Here is an 18,501-nt window from a genome sequence, read left to right as displayed (position 1 = left end):
GCCCCAGCTCCCTCAGCCTTTCCTCACACGGGAGATGCTCCACTCCCTTCAGCATCTTGGTGGCTGCGCTGGACTCTCTCCAGCAGTCCCCTGTCTTTCTGGAACTGAGGGGCCACAACTGGACACAATATTCCAGATGCATCATCAAATCATAGAGTAGTTTGGGTTGAAGGGATCTTCAGAGCTCACCCAGCCCAATCCCTGGGCTGTGTCACCGCTGAGGTGCCTGGAAGCCGGGGAGGGATATCAAAACACACACCGGGCAGGTAGGATAGCTACAGAGTGTGAAAATCCCCTCAATACAGCACCACTAGTGTAAACAAGCACCAGCCTCCCACCTCCCATGGCCGCGCCTGACAGGAAACCCCACGCCCCTTCGCCAACCTTTATATACCCCCTACTAGGCTGTGATTGGCTAATAGTGGGGAATTTGGGAGCACCGGATTGGTCGAGAATCATTTGGGGGGTCCGCCGGGCCTGTGGGTGGCGCTGGGCCCCGGTCCCGGCCCAAAGACTCGTCCCCGGGCGTTCGCTCGGGCCCGGGCCACAGGGCCGGGCCGGGGCCTCCGGTAAATCGGGGGCTCGGAAGAGCCCCGGTCTCACCCGCAGGGCTCAGGTTTGAAGGTCCCGGCGTGTTGGGGTTCCCCCCCACCGTTAGCAAATCTGCAGCAGAGACGACCCAAAGGCCTCTACACCAGCACTTTATTTCTCAGGGCCCCGCAGCAAACCCGGGGGGGGCTCCGGGGTGTGATTTTGAGGCTGAAGAAGGACAGAGCCGGGGCAGCGGGTGCCGTCCTGGAGGTGGCATCTCGGGGGTCAGCGGAGGCGCAGGGCGAAAGCTGCGACCAGCCCCATAGCGAGGGACAGGAGCGGGGCGCGGGCACAGGGCGGGCTCAGGTTGGCCTGGGGGGCGACGACGGTGGTGGAGGAGGTGGTGGCTGGGGTCACCTCCGCATGGCCGAAGGGCTGGAAAAGAAATGAAGACAGTCAGCAATAAAGTGTAGCAAGGGACAGGAGCAGAGGAAACGGCCTCAAGTGGCGCCAGGGGAGGTTGAGGTTGGATTTAGGAATGATTTCTTCCCCAAAGGGCTGTGGGGCATTGAACAGGCTGCCCAGGGCAGTGCTGGAGTCACCAGCCCTGGAGGGCTGGACAGACGGACATGAGGTTCTCAGACATGGGGCAGGGACAGGGCTGGGAATGGTTCGACTTGGTGATCCTGAGGGGCTTTTCCAACCAAAATGGTTCCGTGATTATAAAATAAAGGCCAAAAGAGCTTGTTCTGGAATGAAAACAACTCCAAAACCAGCTCAGGCTTTAAAGGGGGTGATCGGATGCCCCTGTACCAGTTGGGCTCCATGAGCTTCTCTTCCAACCAAAATGATTCTATGATTTTAAGCCCAGCTCTGGCTGTGGAGCCAGATGAGTCCCGGGCATGTCCACAGCATCATCCCACCTCATTTTATTTCTCCTCGAATTTCTTTTCTTCCCTGCTCTGGCAGATGCTACAACTGTGGGGGGCTGGACCACCACGCCAAGGAGTGCAAGCTCCCGCCGCAGCCCAAGAAATGTCACTTCTGCCAGAGCATCAGCTCTGGGGAACAGTTGGACTTGATCTCGAGAGCCAGCGAGCGCTCCGAAGCAGAGCAGAGAGCAGCAGGGGGTGGAAACCCCCCAGCGCCCTCGCAGCCCTTTCTTGGGAGGGGACACGCAGCCTCCCCTTCCCCCGGAAGCTTCTCCTTCCCCACACACACGGAGTCACTGTTGGCTTTGGGGTTTTCCCAACGCGGAAAGCAAAGCGAGCTCCCCCTCGTGTCACTGCCCTGTTTCCAGCCTTGGGGTTCTAGAAAGTGGGGGACAGAAGGAGAAGCTGGGGGTGGTCAGTGCCCCTCAGGTCACTGTGGGGAAGCAGGAGAGTTGGAAGTAAAGGGGAGAAGAGACCCCTGACCCCTCAGTCCCCCTCGGCTGTCGCAAGGCTGCAGTGGCTGTGTGAAACCCAACACAACTGGGATGGTGATTTCAGGGCGGTTTCCTTCCCTCTCTAAAGGTCGGCACCTTCCAAATTAAGGCGTCTCTGTGAATCCTCCTGCCCTGGCTGTGCAGGACCAGTGTCACTGGGGTTTTGGTCCTTCCCGACTGCGTGTTACACCTGCGATCAGGGACCACCGTGACAGGCACTGCCCTGTCTGCGGGAAAAGGGGCTGCATGTCCCCGTGTGAACCAGCCCTCACGTTCCTCAGGTCCCTCCAGAGCCAGGACAGGGACAGGGATGGGACCCCAACACCTTACTCAACCCCCTCACACGCGCTTTTGCGCTATGAGGAGGTTTGCTTGGTTTCCCCAGCCACAGAGCGGGACTCCTGGAAGGTAAATACACCCCGTGGAGGTCACAGCTGTGTGGAGTTTGTGAGCAAAACGAGCACAAATGGGCAGGAAAGAAAAGATCCTGAGAGCTGCTCCAAATAGCATCACCGTCCCCAAAAGCACTGGCACTTTCGTCCCTCCTATGCACCCGTCCCCACCCAGGGAGAGCCAACATCCACCCGCACGGCTCTCGCACTGAGCAAAGAGCAAAGAGGGAAATAACGCCTGGCGGGGAGAGGTGAGAGGAAACCACACAGCTGTGTGCCCAGCCAGTGTCCCCATGGCTGTTCCCAGTGTCCCCAGTGTCCCCACAGCCATCCCCAGTGTCCCTGCACCAGGCACGGGCTGGGGCTCGCACACAAAGTAGAGGCTGCAAAATGGGGTGGAGGGCTAAGTGCAAAGGTTACGGATGTGAGTGATGCTCTCAAGTCAAAAAAAACCCTACAAAACTTTAAAAAAAGCAACTTATGGAAGTATTTAGACTTACAGACCACAGTGCAAAGCCCCTGCTAAGCCAGTGTTAAAGTCACATAGAAAGTCAAACGCTCTGGTTTCCAGCTGAAAGCACAAATTCTCCCACGGGTTGAACCCTGGAGCGCCCCAAACTGCCGTCACCCCCATGAGGCGGAGCTGGCGGGACCCCCGGCCTTTGCGGGGTTTCTCTTACCAGGCAGAGGACGAGCAGGGCGAGCAGGAGGAGGTGGGCGCACCGGGGGGGCTGCATGCTCGGGGCTCGGCTCGCGCTGTGCTGCGACGCTTCCTCATCTGCTCGCAGCGGTGGCAGCCGGAGGCTTTAAGCGCGGCGGCGGCCCCGTCTCACCAATCACACTTGCCTTCCCTGCACCGGCCCCACCGCCCCAAAGGGCCGTTTGAACCTACGGCAATTTGGGGAAGTCGCATCCGCTGCCAGTGCTGCAAGGGAGAAGGTGAAAGACACAACATGGGGATCTCAGAGTGGGGATGACACTATGGCCCTTTCAGCCTCGATTCTCCATCATCCAGCACAACAGCCCTGCTCTCCTTTTCCCTCATCACAAAATACCACCTGCAGCATGAACCCCCCCGATGAGCTCTGCTTCTCCCCTGTCCTCTGCCCCACACCATAAAGGACTAATCATGGTTATGGGTTAAACCTCGTCCGGTTCACTGGGAGGGTTTGCAAATCACGGGCAGTGTTTCAAGAGGGCTCCGCATTGCACCGTGTAACAAACCTCCTTCCGTGCAGCTCAGGACCGACGCTGGGTCTGAGCTGCCCCTCCGAATTCTGGTTACACACTTGGGGTACTCTGATCTGCATTACATATCAGCGAAACGCTCCCTTCCAGACCCCAATATGTGTCACGGCAGGTCTCTGAGCTCCTCCACCCACTCAACTGCACGAGCAGGAAACAAGAGATATCTGCTTATTTTAAGATGGTTTGAATTAAGCGAAGCTACTGGGGTGCACTGTGCATTTGCACCTGTTGTCTGGTTTTGTGTTGGTGAAGCGCATCACGGTGTAGCGAGCCCACCGCCAGCCGGCGGCTGGAGCTGAGTGCTCTGCGGCAACGCTTCACCAAATTTAGTTAATTCTTGCTCTTCAGGCAAGAGTCAAAATGAAAGTCTCCTGGGGACAGCCAACACCCTATAAAAGGTGCTAAAAACTGCCCTGTTCTGCTCCTCTCCATCTGGCGCGGCCGAGCTCTCCGGAGAGCAGAGCGGGACGGGGACGCGCAGGGATGGTTCTCTGCATGGCGGGTGGAGCGCAGAGCATCAGCGAGGAAATGAGCATGTGGGAGCTCCCGGGAGAGGGAAAGCGTTGCTAGAACACAGGGACAAAAGCAGCAGGTGAGACCAGGAGCAGCTGTACAGTGTGTGACGCCTCAGGTCAGGCTGCGCCCCAGAGCTGAGGATCAGGGCACACAAAGGGTGGTGGAGGAAAAGCAGCACGTGGTGCTCCCACCCCAGGAAAGGTGTGAAATGCTCTAAGTGACCACAGCGCCGAAAAGCACCGTTTTGTGGGGCGGGGAACAGGCAGGACCCTTCAGCCTGGCAGGCGGCTCACAGAACGGAGCCTGCGGGCAGCCTGGGCCTCCCTCCTAAGAAACAGCCACCAAGATGATGGAGTGGAGCATCTCCCGTGTGAGGAAAGGCTGAGGGAGCTGGGGCTCTGGAGCTGGACAAGAGGAGACTGAGGGGGGACTCATTCCTGGGGATCAATATGGAAAGGGGCAGTGTCAGGAGGATGGAGCCAGGCTCTTCTGGTGACAACCAGTGACAGGACAAGGGGCAATGGGTGCAAACTGGAACACAGGAGGTTCCACTTAAATTTGAGAAGAAACTTGTTGGGGTGAGGGTGGCAGAGCCTGGCCCAGGCTGCCCAGGGGGTTGTGGAGTCTCCTTCTGTGCAGACATTCCAACCCGCCTGGACACCTTCCTGTGTAACCTCATCTGGGTGTTCCTGCTCCATGGGGGGATTGCACTGGATGAGCTTTCCAGGGCCCTTCAACCCCTCACATTCTGGGGTTCTGTGAAACGGTCCCGGCCTGTGTCACCCCCGACCATCGAGGTCCCCGCAGCCCTTGAGCGGTGCATGCCGGGACGTGTAGTCCTGGGCCTGCCTCGCCCTCCACGTGACCAGCGCTGAGCCAATGGCAACGGCTCCTCGTCGCCGTGGCAACCGCCTGTAAACAAGATGGCGGCGGGGCGCTGAGTTCGGGGTGAGTGCGGCGCCGAGGCGGGAACCGGGGGGTCCGGTCCCCCCGCGGTTTGAGAGTCCCCCACACTGTGAGGGACACCCCAACACACGGCGTGCCCCCCAGCGCACGCCGGGGTGTCCCCAGCGCTGCCACCCACATCGGGCCGCCCCAGGGCCCACCCCGCCAGGTGGTACCGCTTACCATCGTTATTTTAAGTCTGTTTTTTGCCAAAGATCCTTCAAAAAGCCGATCGCTGCCGGCCTTCTGGGGACCCACAGGGCCGGGCATGATGGTAACAGGCTCAGAGACACCACCAGCTCAAGGATTTTAACTGTTAAAGACAAGCGGTGGGTGCGTGAACACCCGCTCTGCACAGAAAGCAAGGATGTAGGGCTGGTGAGAAAAATGTGCAGTTTAGGCTTTTTTGGACAACACATTTAAAAATCATCGAGCAACTCCTTTCAAAGTTAATGAACCTATGCTTTGTTTTTACATATTATCCCCTCTTCTTTGTACTAAAAGGGCAGAGCTGCCCAAGTTCATGGCTTCCACTGGTAAGGCTTTTCTTACCATTGTATGTTTTGCAAAGATTTTAGCTTTTCTTTCCAATCTGTCTCAGATCATATAAGTAACAGACGGTTTCCACATCCCCAGCAAGCCGCAGAGCACATTGGAGCCTCATCTATTTTTACAGTTCAGTTTTAGGTCACATCCTTCCTTCTAGATCTCAGAGCAAAAACTCCCTTTCCCCTCCCAGTGAGGTTCGCCACTTCTGTTAATCCCAGAGGATTGTGCTTTTTGTTAAAATAGCTCAATATTACCACTTTCTGCCTCACTGTGTGGTGCGGGATGCTCTGTACGAGTATTACAGAGCTGTTCTGCCAGCCCTATTTTGTGTTTACTCCTCCCAGCTGCTGAGATTGTACCTTCCCGTGGGTCCCGGCTCATAACGAGCACCTACTAACTAGCATAAGAGTGTTTATGGGAGTGAATGGACTGGGCCATGCTGCTTCCTCCTGCCCTCTATTTCTCTCAGCATAACCCCAGTATTTCTTTACCTGTTTTTGGAGAAGCCATATCCAAAATATTGACCTGTTTTCTTTCTCTCATGCTCTTCATGCCTCTTCTCAGCGGATGCCAGCCTGTCTCCTGGGACACGAGGGGGACAACACTGAAAAAGAACATGCAGGGTAAAGACCTTCGGTTATTAGGGGATTAGCCTCCGTTACCAGGTGCTATTTTAGACAGGTAACACATATTTGTGCTTGCAGGCACAGCTCACACCGACACGGAGCTCGTGTCCTCCATGATGCAAAAAATCACTCTGTTGGAGGAAACAATAGAGAAACAAGCCCAAGAAATCCAACTGAAGGTAAAAATCCTGCCCTTTACTGAACCTCTTCTGTGCCCGGCTTTGGCGGTTGAAGTCGCTCACATCTAGTCTGGGCTAAAACAAGTTAATCTGTAGCCTGCTCTGTTAATTACACAAACAAGCCTTTGCAAAGCAACAGAGTGATTGTATCAGTCCTGGGGGTGGGAGAGCGGACGGTCCCTGCCGTGACTTCAAGACTCTCAGCACCTTTCACTGATATCATTAGCTGTTTGGCTTCAGACACTTTATTTCCCTCCTTTTACGTTCTGAAACAACAGCAGCTCACACCGCAGAGTCATCCTGGAGCAGACCTCTTTGCACGTTTTCTGCTTAGAATAAATACCCTATTTTTAATTTTATTTAAGAGGTGGCTGCAAAAATGTTGGTTTAGTTTCCACACGAGCCGCTTGCCACAGGTCAGAGCACGAGCAGGAAGCGCAGGGGCAGGAGTTTGTGTGGTTGCCCACAGCTCTTTTGCAGATGGAGGAGGAGAAGACGTGGAGATGAAGCTCTTAGGGACATGATTTAGTGAGAGCGTGGGGTTAATGGTTGGGCTCGATCTTAAGGGTCTTTTCCAATCAAAATGAATCTGTAAGACCGGTCAGTGTGTGCCTCGCCTATTCCTGGAGCAGCAAGTTTATATCCCACCCCTCATTTGAGTCTAATTAAGGTTTTTGTGAGGTGATACACCCTTTCTGACCCTTATTTTGGCTGTCGCTGAGTGGGGTGAGAGTAAGTACACCCCTAACCCCCCAGCCAGGACTAAATTATGCCTCAAGGTCCTGAAGGCCAAGAACTAAACACGGTCATTATTTGTTCTGGTCCTGAAGGATAAGAGGATTGCTGAACTTGAAGAGAAGATGAAGACTCTTCAGAAAGGAGAAGGTAAATATTGTTTTACCCTTGGGACCTTGTTCCTACCTGCAGGAGAGCTACGGAGCTCCTGGCACCGCAGAGCGGGCTCCGAGTCCTCCTCGCTGAGCCAGCCTTGCCTTAAAAGCCCGAGAGCCTCTCCGGCGAGTGGTATCGGTTACACACACGTGGTACTGTTTGCCAAAGCAGATCTGCCTCCATACTCGCATCCGTTGCTCGTTTTTTTTCTAGTACAGTGCAAAACATGATTTCCTGACCTATTTTCTCTGGGTGACGGAGTTTCCATGAGTACAGAGCAACCGTGCAGGACGGTCACAACAAAAAGAATGGTAAATACTGCAGAGTTCAAACAGGCTGGAAAAACAGAGCTAAGTGAAACCAAAAATCTACGTGGAGTCTCAAACGACAGGTCTAAAAGCTCACTTGTCCCATGAGGCAGCCTAACTCTAGATTGAGCCCAGCTTTGAGTGAGTCACTGAGGGTTTTCCCCTCCATTCTGTTCCTTGGAATCCAGCAGCTCTCCAGCTGAGCCCAGACACGTTTCCTGCAACGGCCCAACTACCTTGTTAGCACAAAGCTGTGTAAGTTCTCCATTTCCTGAGCAAAGAACAAAAATACGCCCGTGAAACCACAAACATGTGTTTCGTACCTCATCACACATTGTTCCAGCCAGTCAGCCTGGGTTTCTGGATCCAGCTTTAGTGGACACCTGCTCATTTTTTTAATAGGTTCCTTAAGCCTGAGTTAGCCAAGCAATTCTCATAGTGTAATTGCAAACAGCATCGCTCCCATCAGCTTCCCAAAGCATAAAACCACACTAGTGTTGTTCACAACTATCTTTTAGTCTGTCAGCGTCTTTCTGGAAGTGCTGCAGGTTGAATTGTCAGGGTCCAGCACACAAAGCTTGTGTTCAGCTCCTGCACTGAGTTCACTTAGAGCAAGAGCAGGTGCTGCTGTGTCGTGGGTTATCTACAGCTTTTATTTGAGGCTGTACGTGGAAAAACCAACTCTTGCCTTTCCAGATGCTCCTGGCTCATCCACAGCAGAGGAACTGGAAATGAGGTGCCTTCAGCTGCAGACCCAGCTCTGGGAGATGGAGGTGAGACACCTGCACCCCGGGTTTGAGGTCATTGCTGTCCCGGGCTGCTTGGGCTTTTTCAGGATGCCACTTTGATCATTGCGATTCTCCACCTCGCCGCTCTGAAAAGAAAGAACAGGTTGGACGTGAGCTACGGGGCAGTAGGAGTTTGGGGTTTTTTTTAATACACAAACATTTGTGCGTCCTGCAAACCTCTTTGTTTTGATTTCTGGGACTGCAGAAACATTCTTTGCAGCTACTACAGTCTTGGGCAATTACTGTGTCACTACAGACACTCTTATTCTCCCTTTTGCTACTAGCAGAGCTACTATTTTCTACTCTGTCCACGAGTTTGTCTGCCAGAGCCAAAGAGCCCAGGACAAACCTTTTTCATCTCCCCTTCTGCTTCTCATGATCACAGCCGAGCCCTCTCAGGCTTCCATTTTAGTTCTCTGAAGCTCCGCTATACAACACTGACTTGTATTTTCCTCTTACAGCGGTTTCTAAATGACTATGGTCTGATTTGGGTTGGAGAGAGACATGAGCAGCTGGAAGATTTAGAATCGCTCAAGGATGAAGAGGAGCTGCCGGCAAGGAGCATCTGGAAGCCAGGTAAAGCACCAGCGCTCTTGGCTGAAGCGGCTATCAGAAAGCTGGTATTTTGTAAACCTGTTATATATTTTGTAAGCCACATCTATGGGGAGAGCAGAGAACCTGCTGGCTCAGCCGTTTGGACGGACACCCTGATTGCAGCTGCTTCCTGAAGAGCTCACGTACCCTCAATGTTTGACGCTTGATTGCCCCAATGACACGGAAGTAAAAACGGGTGGAAAACAGAATCAGATGCTTTGTGTACATAGTAGCTGTAGTAACTTACCCACATTGTCTGGCTCCATCGGGGAGTATTGTTTGTCTTTCCTTTCAACCACCACGTGAGTGGTTTAATTGAAACCTGATTGTGCTGTATGAAATCCAAGCATATTTGGCAAAAACTTCTTAGGAAGTGGTAACGGAGAAAAAGAAAGAATAATACTTGGGCTGTACAGCCAGCGCTGCTTCCTAACCACTATGCAAATATTAGCTAACTAATCTTTCCCTCCCTTAGGTGCAGGAGGGGAGGAGATGAGAAAAGCAGTAGAAATAGTTTTAATTGTTTTCAGCTCGTTTACCTTTTTTAAGGAAGATTTCCGCAACTCCGCTTTAGCAAATCATAAAAAAGCAGAACAAAAAACACCAAAGGCTTTACACCTCTGCCCACACCTCTTCTTTCATTTCCTCTTCTGATTTCATTTTTCTGCCCCATCACAGCTCTGTTTTTACTGTTTCACGCACCACCCTGAGCACACCCTCAGCAGCGTCCCAGCAAGAGGGAGCAACCTGTGGGTGGCAAGGAGTATTTACACTTCCCCGATCCATTTGTCCGATCTAGTTAATCCAACCAGTTAAAGTCCTCACTCTGCATTTTACAGCACCTCATTAAGGGATATCGTAACCTTCCTGAAATGACAAAGGAGCCGAGCGGTGTAAGGAGCCGGCTGCATCCGTCGCTGGCTCGGGAGTTCTATCAGCTCTCAGGCTGTTTCCCTGCTGCCCTGCCCTTGCGGTTCGCACACACCCTGTAAGCCTGGCAGCGCTGCACCGCGCCAGCGCCGTTGCACCACGCTTGGCGAAAGTGCAAAAGGCAAAGCACGGAGGGGCAACACAGCCAGCCCAAAAAATGTTAAACACAAACCCATCGCCAATCCACACAGAACAGAAAGCTGCTCCGCTGGCATCCCCTTCCCCTCTCACTCCAATCCCTCTGCCGTAGGTGATGCAGTTGTTGCCAAACACCAGGTTGATTTTGATTTAATCTTGGAAAACGTGAAGGATTTGAATGTGCTGGCTGGAGAAGGTGTTTCTCAAATTGAGTACACACCTGGGGGGGCTCGGCTGAGGCAGCCGGACCCCCTCCCTCTGACGCTGTATCAAAACGGGATCGTCATGTTCAACGGACCCTTCCGGCCCTACGAGGACCCATCCACACAGGTAGGGAAAGGTCTGTAAAGGAATTTAGACTTGGACCCATCCCTCTGTCTCTCACGAAGCCTCAGGAATGTGTAGGAATAGGGGTTGGGAGCTCATCTCAGACCTGAACAGGAGCTCCAGCTCCTGCACTGCACCTGCACTGCCACGGTGCCTATGAAGACTAAAAATCGCTAAGCAAAGATGTACTAATGATGTAGATTCTGGTCTTCGCAGACTTTTCAGCACAGCAGTCACCACACAAATAGAAGCAGCCCAGGAGGAATATCAGTCACAATGGAAAGTCTAAGGTACAACCACGAGCTCTCCCTTTGTTTCAGCAATGCCTGCAGGATATCATGGACGGCTATTTCCCTTCGGAGCTGCAGAATCGCTACCCAGACGGCATCCCTTTGCAGGTAAGCGGTGCAAAAACCCTATTTGTCAGCTTTTTGGAAGAAATTGCTCTCTTGCTTATCAAGAAAAACTGTTTGGGTTTCTTTCACCAATCTGCTGAACGCTCCCCACCGCAAATTAAGTTTCTGAACAAAGCGCATATGCAGCTTAATTCTGTGCATGTGTGTGTGTCGGGGAAAGGGTGGCTGGGAGCGCACCTGCTAGAGCCGTTACAGGAAACAAGTGAGCCTTTCGGCATTCGGACTGAACAGCTTCTCTGCCTCTCAGCTTGGAACGGGACTTCTAAGAGCACAGAAGGCTTTGTAGAAGAGGAGTACGTGCAGCCTTTGAAGAACTGTGTAACAAAAAGGAGAAGAAGACTTCTCAAATAGTTCCCCTGGAAAAGTTTTAAAAACAATTTGAACAAGTGTCTCTCAAGGAGGATGTTGAGAGAGTTTATTGAGCCACAGTTTAAATGGAGTTGGCCACCTGAGGCTTGTTTGGGCCCCACTTTTTGATTTCTCAGGAATGGCAAAAAGCCAAGGCCACGTTTTCAGGCAGAAAACGGGCAGAGAGCCCTCAGAGGACTCTAATCTAGGTCTTCGAGTGCATCCAAAACATAAGCAGGCACAACCAGAGGGGCGCACCTACCCACGCTGCGAAAACAGGGCACCGCTGCAGGGGCGAGCGGGAGGTCAGGACAGGCAGAGCGAGCTGGTAGGTGTGGAGGTGCCCGAGTCGGATGGAAGGAGGATTGCGCAAGGCTCTGGGGGCTGTGGTTCCCTGCGGTCTGTGCACAGCTGGCTGCCTCTGGAAGCCACAGTAGTCTGGGGTAAATACAGAGTGCATCCACCCGAGATACGGACAGGCAGTGTAATAGGAACATAAGAGAAACCCATACAGAAAAACTGCCCCTATTTATACAGCCTTCCACACGGTGGGGGGCCTTGGGGTAGCACTCTGCCTTCCAAATCATAGAATCCCAGAGATTCGAGGATTTGCTTTATTAGAGAGTCCGTAAGAGCTGAAAATGCATTTAGTTGAGTTTGGACAGCTGGGGCAGCGCCCAAGGAAGCAGCTCGCTTGGTTTCATTTGGGGTTTACAGCTCCTGGTTAGAGTTGCTGTTTATTGGGCTCTGATGCAGTGAGAAGCAGCTTGTGCAACACTCAGATTTGCTTATGGCTCTTGGCCTTAATTCAACAGGTCACCGACAAAAGGGACGAGGTATTTCGGGAGAGAGACCCTCCAGGGAGATTTCCTGGCCACGGCCAAGTGGTTGGCTGTTCAAAATCAAGTGACGTGCAGGAAACCGCTGAGATCCCAGGTAAATTCTTAAACCTGCCTTAAAAATGCAGCCAGCTTCCAAATAGGAGAGTCAAAACCTCACCGAGATCCCTGCAGGTCTGGTGGTGGGAGCAGCTTGCGAGCAATTTTTGGTTCTCATACAAGCTCGTTCCGTAGTGGCGCACATCTTCAGCCAGACTGATCTTAACTGTACAGAATATGGGACAATTCCTTTTCAGACTTTCATAGGAGAATATGGGACATAAGGTCAGGCCACAGATTCCTCATTTTGCTTCTGGACTTGAGCAGTATGCTTAAGCAATACCTGTCGGGGTTGGAAAATGAAATGCAGTCAGTCATATAGACAGAAAATAGTGGGTTTGTGCACGCATAACTAAATAACTTGACACGTGCATTGCAACATCTTCCTATGTATATAAAATTTACTACTTGCTCATTCATCTCAAGGCCAGGAATGGAATGGACACCTGCAAATGCACCCTCACAAGATGAAAAATCCTCCAAGTCTGTACAAATGGTGATAGTTCAGGCAGGGTTGACCAGGGCTCTGCCTGTTGTGTGTCCCAGCTGTGTGCTGGCCAGGCTGCGCAGTGGCTCGTTGTTGATAATCAAATATTTAGCGGCCCAGAAAGTGGGACAAGCTTCAACGGGGCCACAGCCAGGCCCAGCCTAGCTGGGGAGGTTAGAGCTCTCCCTGTCGGCTGCTGCGCTCTCACGTTTCACCAAATCAGCCTACTCTGGGGGAAAATTGTTTGTCAGAAAGGTTACACATGGACGCATCTCCCCTCTGCTCCGGCAGGTCCCAGAGTCTCCTTGGAGCAGTTTCTCAACAAGCTTTCCAAGCCCTCAAAACACAGAGGAGAAGCGATGGGTGTCCGAGGCTCAGCCCAAGCAGCAGAGCAGGTATAAATGAACCCCAAACACGCCCAGGATGAGGCCAGCAGCGATGCCCTGGGCTCAGCGCCCTACACAGCACCAGCAACCACTTCCTTGGGCCTCTCTCAGCTCTGCAGAACCTCCTTCTCCTCCCAGAAGGGCTCTGCCAGAGCACACGTGGCACTTTGGCACCTGGGCTGCCTGGCCCTGGTTGTGGTGACGCTCACCTGGTTTGGTTTCAGGGTGCTTGTGGGGTGCGGAGAAGCAAAGAGATCCTGGTGGAGACACCCAGGCTGGCTGCCCTGGAGAGGTACAGGCATGGCCCCTCCATCCCTGCCCCGTCAGGCTCCTCTTCCATCACTGAGGAGTTCTTAAAGGGGTTTCAGCTGAGGAAGTAAATAGACTTGCCCAGTTTATCTTAGAAATAATTAGGAAAAAGGTCTGAATTTGGTCTTTTGGGAAGATATCAGGTTTACCATGAATAATTCAGTTATCTTTTACATCTCTAACAAAAGCTGCTGTTGTTCACAATGTTTCTTGCTACTGTGAAATTCTTCTACTGAGAGCAAGCCAAGGCCCAAGAGTTTGAAACCATCTAAGCAGCTGTTTACAGCTGTGTTAAATGGGAGAATCCCTCCAGGAAACAGATGCCCGAGTGGGAGGTCACGCAAATAGCACTTTTCCACTCAGTCTTCTGGCAAGACAAGACCCAAATAGCTAATGAGAAAAAAAGAAAAAAGCAGATTATTTTTAATCAAAAAAGTAGGGCAAAGTACTTACCAGACAGCCCTGATCTAAAATGAAAAAGCTAAAAAAGGTCAGCAGCCCTCTTTCCAAGGCACCTTTAAGCAGGGAAAGCAAAGCAGCAGGTTGGTCTGTAGGTTGGTCCGCTCACCCATGGCCAGACAGAGCCCTTACTCCTCAGCACACAGGGTTTTCTAATCTCAGGGTGAAGACGGCTGAAGAGGCCGAAGCTTCTGCCCCTGATGTCTGCACCCTCCGCGTTAAATCTGAGAGCGGGGAGCAGACGTACATCGTGAAGATGCTGTTCACAGAGACCATAGGAGACCTGCGCCAACACCTTGCCCGTGCCAGGTAGGCTCAGGGCCTCCTCCCAGCTCCACAGAGCCCCAGGGAAGGTTTCTTGGGCCCTGGAGAACAGGAGCAGCCTGAACAGACCAGGCTGAGCCGAGCCGGGCCGAGGGTTCCAGCTCCGGGAGCTGCCGGGCATGCTCTGCTGCTTTGGCTCCAGCACCAGAGATGCTCTCAGGGCAGCACCGCCAGGGTCACGCTTTGCTCAGATCATTTAATACCCACCTTTGCCAAAAAGCTGACAAGCAGCAGAGATAAACCTCTTTTGTCCTCTCAGATTTGCCATCTGACCCAGGCCCACCGCTGCCTCTGCCTCCTTCCAGCTGCTCTGCAGCACTTGCCTGTTGCCACCATTCCCAAAACGGTGCAGCCTGGAAGCAGAGCTGCAGCCTTCGGCTCGGCTGATGGATCCGCTGCTGGATAAACACCATCCTTTGCTTATCCAGCTTCATATCTGCATGCATTTAGTGCTGCCCAAGGGCTCACACATCCCTTTGGGGACAGTGAGAGATGGCTGAGGGGACCCCTTTGCTCTCCCCTCTTCACTCTGGCCTCAGTCTGTGCCCGCACTGAGCTCAGGGCTGTTGGGATGCAGGAGCCTCCCTCTGCGCTGCAGCTGCGCAGCCTGGAACAGCCGCTCCATGCCTGGCTGGTTGCAGTTTGGGCAGAAAGCCCTTTTTCTGCTGGGTCTGTGCTTGTGAAACCATCTCTCCTCTACTCTTACATAACCGCAGCTGGATCAGCCAGAGCATCTCAGCAAAACCTTGGGGGATCCCGTTGCGTAGGAAAGATTGTGCTGTTTTTTCCTAGGGGTGGAGACTCAGACTCGTATGAGATCATCAGTACCTTTCCCCAGAGGGTGTACGCAGACAACTCCAGGAGCCTGCAGGAATGTGGCCTGATCCCCAGTGCCTCCTTGCTGCTGCAGAGAAGAGACCCCTCCCAAAAAGAGGGGACAGAGCTGCAACCAGCTTAACAGGTCCCAGCAAGAGCTGCTCCCCCAAACTCCGTGAGAGGAAGGAGCTGCCTCACGCCTGTAGCTGTGTTAAACCTCCCCTGGCTGGGAAGATAGGAAAGGGTTGTCTTTCCAGATTTAGTTTATTTGTGCTGTTACCTGGGATGCAGAGAAGAGCTCAGGGGCAGCCGTTTGGCCTTTGGCAGAGGGTGCCAGGCCCAGTTCTGCTGCCTCATATGCGGATGCTTTTCCTCCAAACAGGTGGGCATTTCTGTCAGCTCAGAGCCAAGGTTTGGTTTCTCATCTCTGCTGAAGGTTACACGGGCTGATCCCTACCCAGGGAAGCCACTGGTACCAGGCAGTTGCTTAGCTGGGCTCAGGGATTCTCTACAGCAAGTCCTATCTGAGCAGGACAGACAGACAGCATCGGTTTGCTCTCCACAGACTTCAACTGCACTTACACCATAACAGAAACTGGCTCTGATATATAGTCCCCGGTGAAACTAAACCAAAAGGCCTTGAGCCATTGCAGTGCTGGGAGCGAGCCAGCCCCCTCTCAGCCAGATCCTGCTCCTGGGTTTCCTGTACGGGAGCAACTCCTTCCCCTGCACAGCCCCGGCTCCGGCGGGCCCAGCCTCGCCGCCACAGCTGGATGCTGCAACAGGACACCGTGTCATCGGAGAAGAGCACAATCCCTCCACTGCTTCTCCGCACGACCCCCCGTAAAGCATCTTCCGCCCTCTCCCGCGGGCTGGGGCTGCGCAGGCCCCTTTCCCCAGCACATCTTTCCTGTTGCAACTGCGACAAGCTCCCACTTGACTCGCAGCTGACAACACTCGCACTTGTGCAAGGCAGCACCATCTGGCAGGTTCCCTTTTAGCAGAGACCCAGCCCTCACCACAGGCTCCCAGTAAAACCATTTCCTTAAGTTGCAGTTTCCACTTCCATTCGCTCTGGAAGGCGCGGTTGCTGTGGAAAGGGGCAGGACGCCAGAGCACTGCCCAGATCCCAGACCGGAGCTGGGCCCCACAGAACTCAAATACGAGCAGCACCACTTGTGCAAACCAACCGCTTCCCCATGACTAGTGACTCAACTCCCACAGCTCCACTTCAGTTTCCTCCTTTTTCCACCTATAGCAAATACAGGGGTGTACAGGGGACCCTCCTATGGGGCAGCCTTATCCGCTGCCCCTCTATATCCTGGTCTATAACTGATGGGGTAATTTTGGTGCTGGGGGTTTGGTTTTTGCTCACGTGTCTGGCTGAAGCTGTCCTGTTCTTAACAGGCAGAGGAGAGGAACGCTTGAGAGAGGTACCTGTCACTACTGTGCTGTAGGATATTCAGATTAGTCCTCTGAGCCTTTGATTAACGGTAGCAATCTAAGGTGTTAAGATCTTTCTGTCAGGCTGCAGCAGCAAGTACAACTGACTCAGCTTCCCTGAGCTGGAAATGACACAATCATTACGCAGGGTGATGTTAAACCTGTAGTCAAAATAAAACCAAATTTAAAAAAAATCCACAAGTACCAATGTGAAAGGTACAGTAACATTTAATAGCATCTCGGAAGACAACACTGGTTATAAACTTGCTTTTTGGCAGGAAAACAAAATGCACTTGGTCCAGGTTGCAAAAAGCTCAACTCAAAGAGGAAAGATAAGACAGCTGGAGCATCAGCTGTTCTGGAGCAGCCCTGAGCCATTAATGCTCCCGAGGGAGCCCTGGCACCGCATCGAGGGCAGGCGCCGGTCCCGCTTCTAGACCCATCCTTCCCGCCCAAGAGCCGGTCGAGTGACACCGGCCTTCCTCCCCAGCCCTGGCCTCCTCTGCGGTGGGTGGTCAGGCCCCAGCTTTGTGCAGTATTTTTGCATTAAATTAATACAAACAAACAAAAAAAAAAATCAACTTAGTTGCCATAATCTCTGCTGTTGAGATGAAAGAAAAAAAGAGGCAGTGAGGCAGCAGGATGTACAATTTAACAGCAACTGGGAGAAGTGGGAAGTGACATGCAACCCTAAGCCCTTCCCTCCTGGAGCAGAAGCTCTCCCTGCAGGGGAGAGGGCTGACGGACGGCTGCACTTCGCACGGCCCCAGAGGCTTTGCTGTTTACAGAGGCACTGGAAGCTGCGGTGTGAGCCAGGCCCAGCTTTGTTCAAAGGCCATGCGCAGCGAGCGTCAGACTTTCTTTGGATCCCTCTGAGATGATTATCAGGGTTAGGCAGGATGGAATCGTAGGCAGCTGCAATGAGTAGTTTTGGTCATGGGTTTCCCTGTGAGGGGATGACAAGTCGCGGTGCCAGGACAGCGCTGACAACCTGGGAGTGAAGGTGGTTGGAGATGAGGGTGCTTAGGAACGCAGGTAGAGTCCAGGATGGGAGAGGAGCCCGGGGATCAGGCCAGCTTCAGAAACTCCTGCAGGGTGTTTTGCTCCACCGCTTCCACAAAGAGCTCATAATCCTGCAAAGAAAAGCCATACGGTCACTCGCGAGGCAAGAATGAGCTGTACGCTCCCGCTGGTCCCCGAGCATGCAGCACATGCTGGTTCACAGCACAGGTGACAGTCACTTGCATAGAGGATGACAGAGCAAAGCGTGGACAGCCCCACTAGCCCCCTGCCTGGATCCCATTTTTCACAAGCCGCTGTTAACCCTGGCAGCGCCCTGTCTGCGCGCCTCGCAAGAAATACCTTTTGAAAAGCATTTCGACACCATTTGTAGCAAAACCAAAGGGACCACCACCCAACCTCCGCGGTGCTCACCCAGCGCAGAGCACAAGCCTTACCCCGCAGTACTGATCTCCGTTGACGATCTGGGGCGGGATGGCTTTGGGGTTGCCTGCCTTCGCCCTCATCTCCTCCCGGAGAGCGTTGTCCTGGGAGATATCCACCAGCTCATACTTGATGTTTTTCCCATCGAGGATTCTGGTTACTTCGCTCTGTTGGGATTTGATCTGGAAGCCGGGTGGGAAAGGCTGGTTATAGGGGGCTGGACGGGACCCAAAGGGTGGACACGCACCCCAGTGTGCCACACATAGCACAGCACCCACGGAGCAACCGCTGCTTGTGGGCCACAGGCCAGACCCCACCTGGGCAGCGGGCTCGGCCCTGCGTGACGGGGGGAACACCCAGCACGGCGGGGATTCGGGGGAAGAAGGGGATAGAGTGCAGCGTGAGCAGGGCAAGGGACACCGACACCTGGGATGGGGAGGGGGGGGCTTCGCAGCTCCAGCGGAAACAAGAGACGCCCACCCTAGGGAAGAGGGGCCCCGGGACATCCCGCCCTGCCCCGCCGGGGCCCGGAGCCCCCCCCGCCGCCGCTCACCTCCCGGGATCCGGTCACCGAGGTGCTGTAGACCTTGAGGGTGCTCATGCTGCGATCGCGGCCGCTCCCTGCGCTCAGCCCGGCGGAGGGAGGTGCGGAGGGAGGGACCGGGCGGCCCCGCCACCGCCCGGCATGTGACTGCGGGGACCAATGGGACCGGCGGGCCCGAGCATGCGGGCTCGGCGGGACCA

The 18,501-nt window shown here is 53.6% G+C and overlaps 2 protein-coding genes and 1 long non-coding RNA gene across 13 annotated transcripts; 1 reads left to right on the top strand and 2 right to left on the bottom strand.

The window, feature by feature from the left end:
* Positions 1-685: 685 nt before the first annotated feature.
* On the bottom strand, positions 686-9,255 carry LOC135576435 (uncharacterized). Of its 4 annotated transcripts, none has more exons than XR_010468175.1 (5): positions 9,241-9,255; positions 7,935-8,485; positions 6,099-6,211; positions 3,030-3,274; positions 686-966 (listed from the first exon to the last, which is right to left on the bottom strand). It is a non-coding gene; the product is annotated as an uncharacterized LOC135576435 (long non-coding RNA). The 4 variants fall into 4 exon arrangements; XR_010468173.1 differs by lacking the exon at positions 9,241-9,255 and adding an exon at positions 8,749-8,979; XR_010468174.1 differs by lacking the exons at positions 7,935-8,485; positions 9,241-9,255 and adding an exon at positions 7,334-7,348.
* UBXN11 (UBX domain protein 11) lies at positions 3,841-16,891 on the top strand. 8 transcript variants are annotated; one of them, XM_065041859.1, is made up of 12 exons: positions 3,841-4,189; positions 6,172-6,230; positions 6,312-6,412; positions 7,243-7,297; positions 8,308-8,384; positions 8,861-8,975; positions 10,174-10,391; positions 10,605-10,786; positions 11,968-12,088; positions 12,869-12,972; positions 13,894-14,040; positions 14,848-16,891. In XM_065041859.1, the coding sequence occupies exons 2-12, from the start codon at positions 6,224-6,226 to the stop codon at positions 15,011-15,013; spliced, it is 1,293 nt and encodes a 430-aa protein (XP_064897931.1). In that variant the 5' UTR covers positions 3,841-4,189; positions 6,172-6,223; the 3' UTR covers positions 15,014-16,891. The 8 variants fall into 8 exon arrangements, 7 of the variants coding, with proteins under 7 accessions (XP_064897931.1, XP_064897930.1, XP_064897926.1 ...); XM_065041858.1 differs by lacking the exon at positions 3,841-4,189 and adding an exon at positions 4,309-5,061; XR_010468172.1 differs by lacking the exon at positions 3,841-4,189 and adding an exon at positions 13,188-13,255 and having other exon boundaries at positions 5,076-6,230; positions 14,848-14,866.
* SH3BGRL3 (SH3 domain binding glutamate rich protein like 3) lies at positions 16,527-18,481 on the bottom strand. Its single transcript, XM_005500668.3, has 3 exons — positions 18,311-18,481; positions 17,772-17,939; positions 16,527-17,447 (listed from the first exon to the last, which is right to left on the bottom strand). Exons 1-3 carry the CDS (start codon positions 18,356-18,358, stop codon positions 17,382-17,384), a joined length of 282 nt encoding a protein of 93 aa, XP_005500725.1. The 5' UTR covers positions 18,359-18,481; the 3' UTR covers positions 16,527-17,381.
* Between the last annotated feature and the right edge of the window lie 20 nt (positions 18,482-18,501).

This window comes from Columba livia, chromosome 26 (genome assembly GCF_036013475.1).
Source record: "Columba livia isolate bColLiv1 breed racing homer chromosome 26, bColLiv1.pat.W.v2, whole genome shotgun sequence".
In the NCBI taxonomy this organism is placed as follows: Eukaryota; Metazoa; Chordata; class Aves; order Columbiformes; family Columbidae; genus Columba; species Columba livia.
The sequence above is the reverse complement of the archived record's forward strand: the minus strand, read 5'-3'. Positions and strand labels throughout refer to the sequence as shown.

What these genes read in the sequence shown, in the direction of transcription:
- UBXN11 (XM_065041852.1), top strand. Translation starts at nt 6,032, where the DNA reads ATGGACTGGGCCATGCTGCTTCCTCCTGCCCTCTATTTCTCTCAGCAT. An exon ending in ACTGAAAAAGAACATGCAGG is followed by an intron (nt 6,231 to 6,311) that starts GTAAAGACCTTC and finishes TTGTGCTTGCAG; the next exon opens with GCACAGCTCACACCGACACG. An exon ending in GACTCTTCAGAAAGGAGAAG is followed by an intron (nt 7,298 to 8,307) that starts GTAAATATTGTT and finishes TTGCCTTTCCAG; the next exon opens with ATGCTCCTGGCTCATCCACA.
- SH3BGRL3 (XM_005500668.3), bottom strand. Translation starts at nt 18,358, where the DNA reads ATGAGCACCCTCAAGGTCTACAGCACCTCGGTGACCGGATCCCGGGAG. An exon ending in CGGTGACCGGATCCCGGGAG is followed by an intron (nt 17,940 to 18,310) that starts GTGAGCGGCGGC and finishes CCCGGCTTCCAG; the next exon opens with ATCAAATCCCAACAGAGCGA. An exon ending in ACGGAGATCAGTACTGCGGG is followed by an intron (nt 17,448 to 17,771) that starts GTAAGGCTTGTG and finishes TTTTCTTTGCAG; the next exon opens with GATTATGAGCTCTTTGTGGA.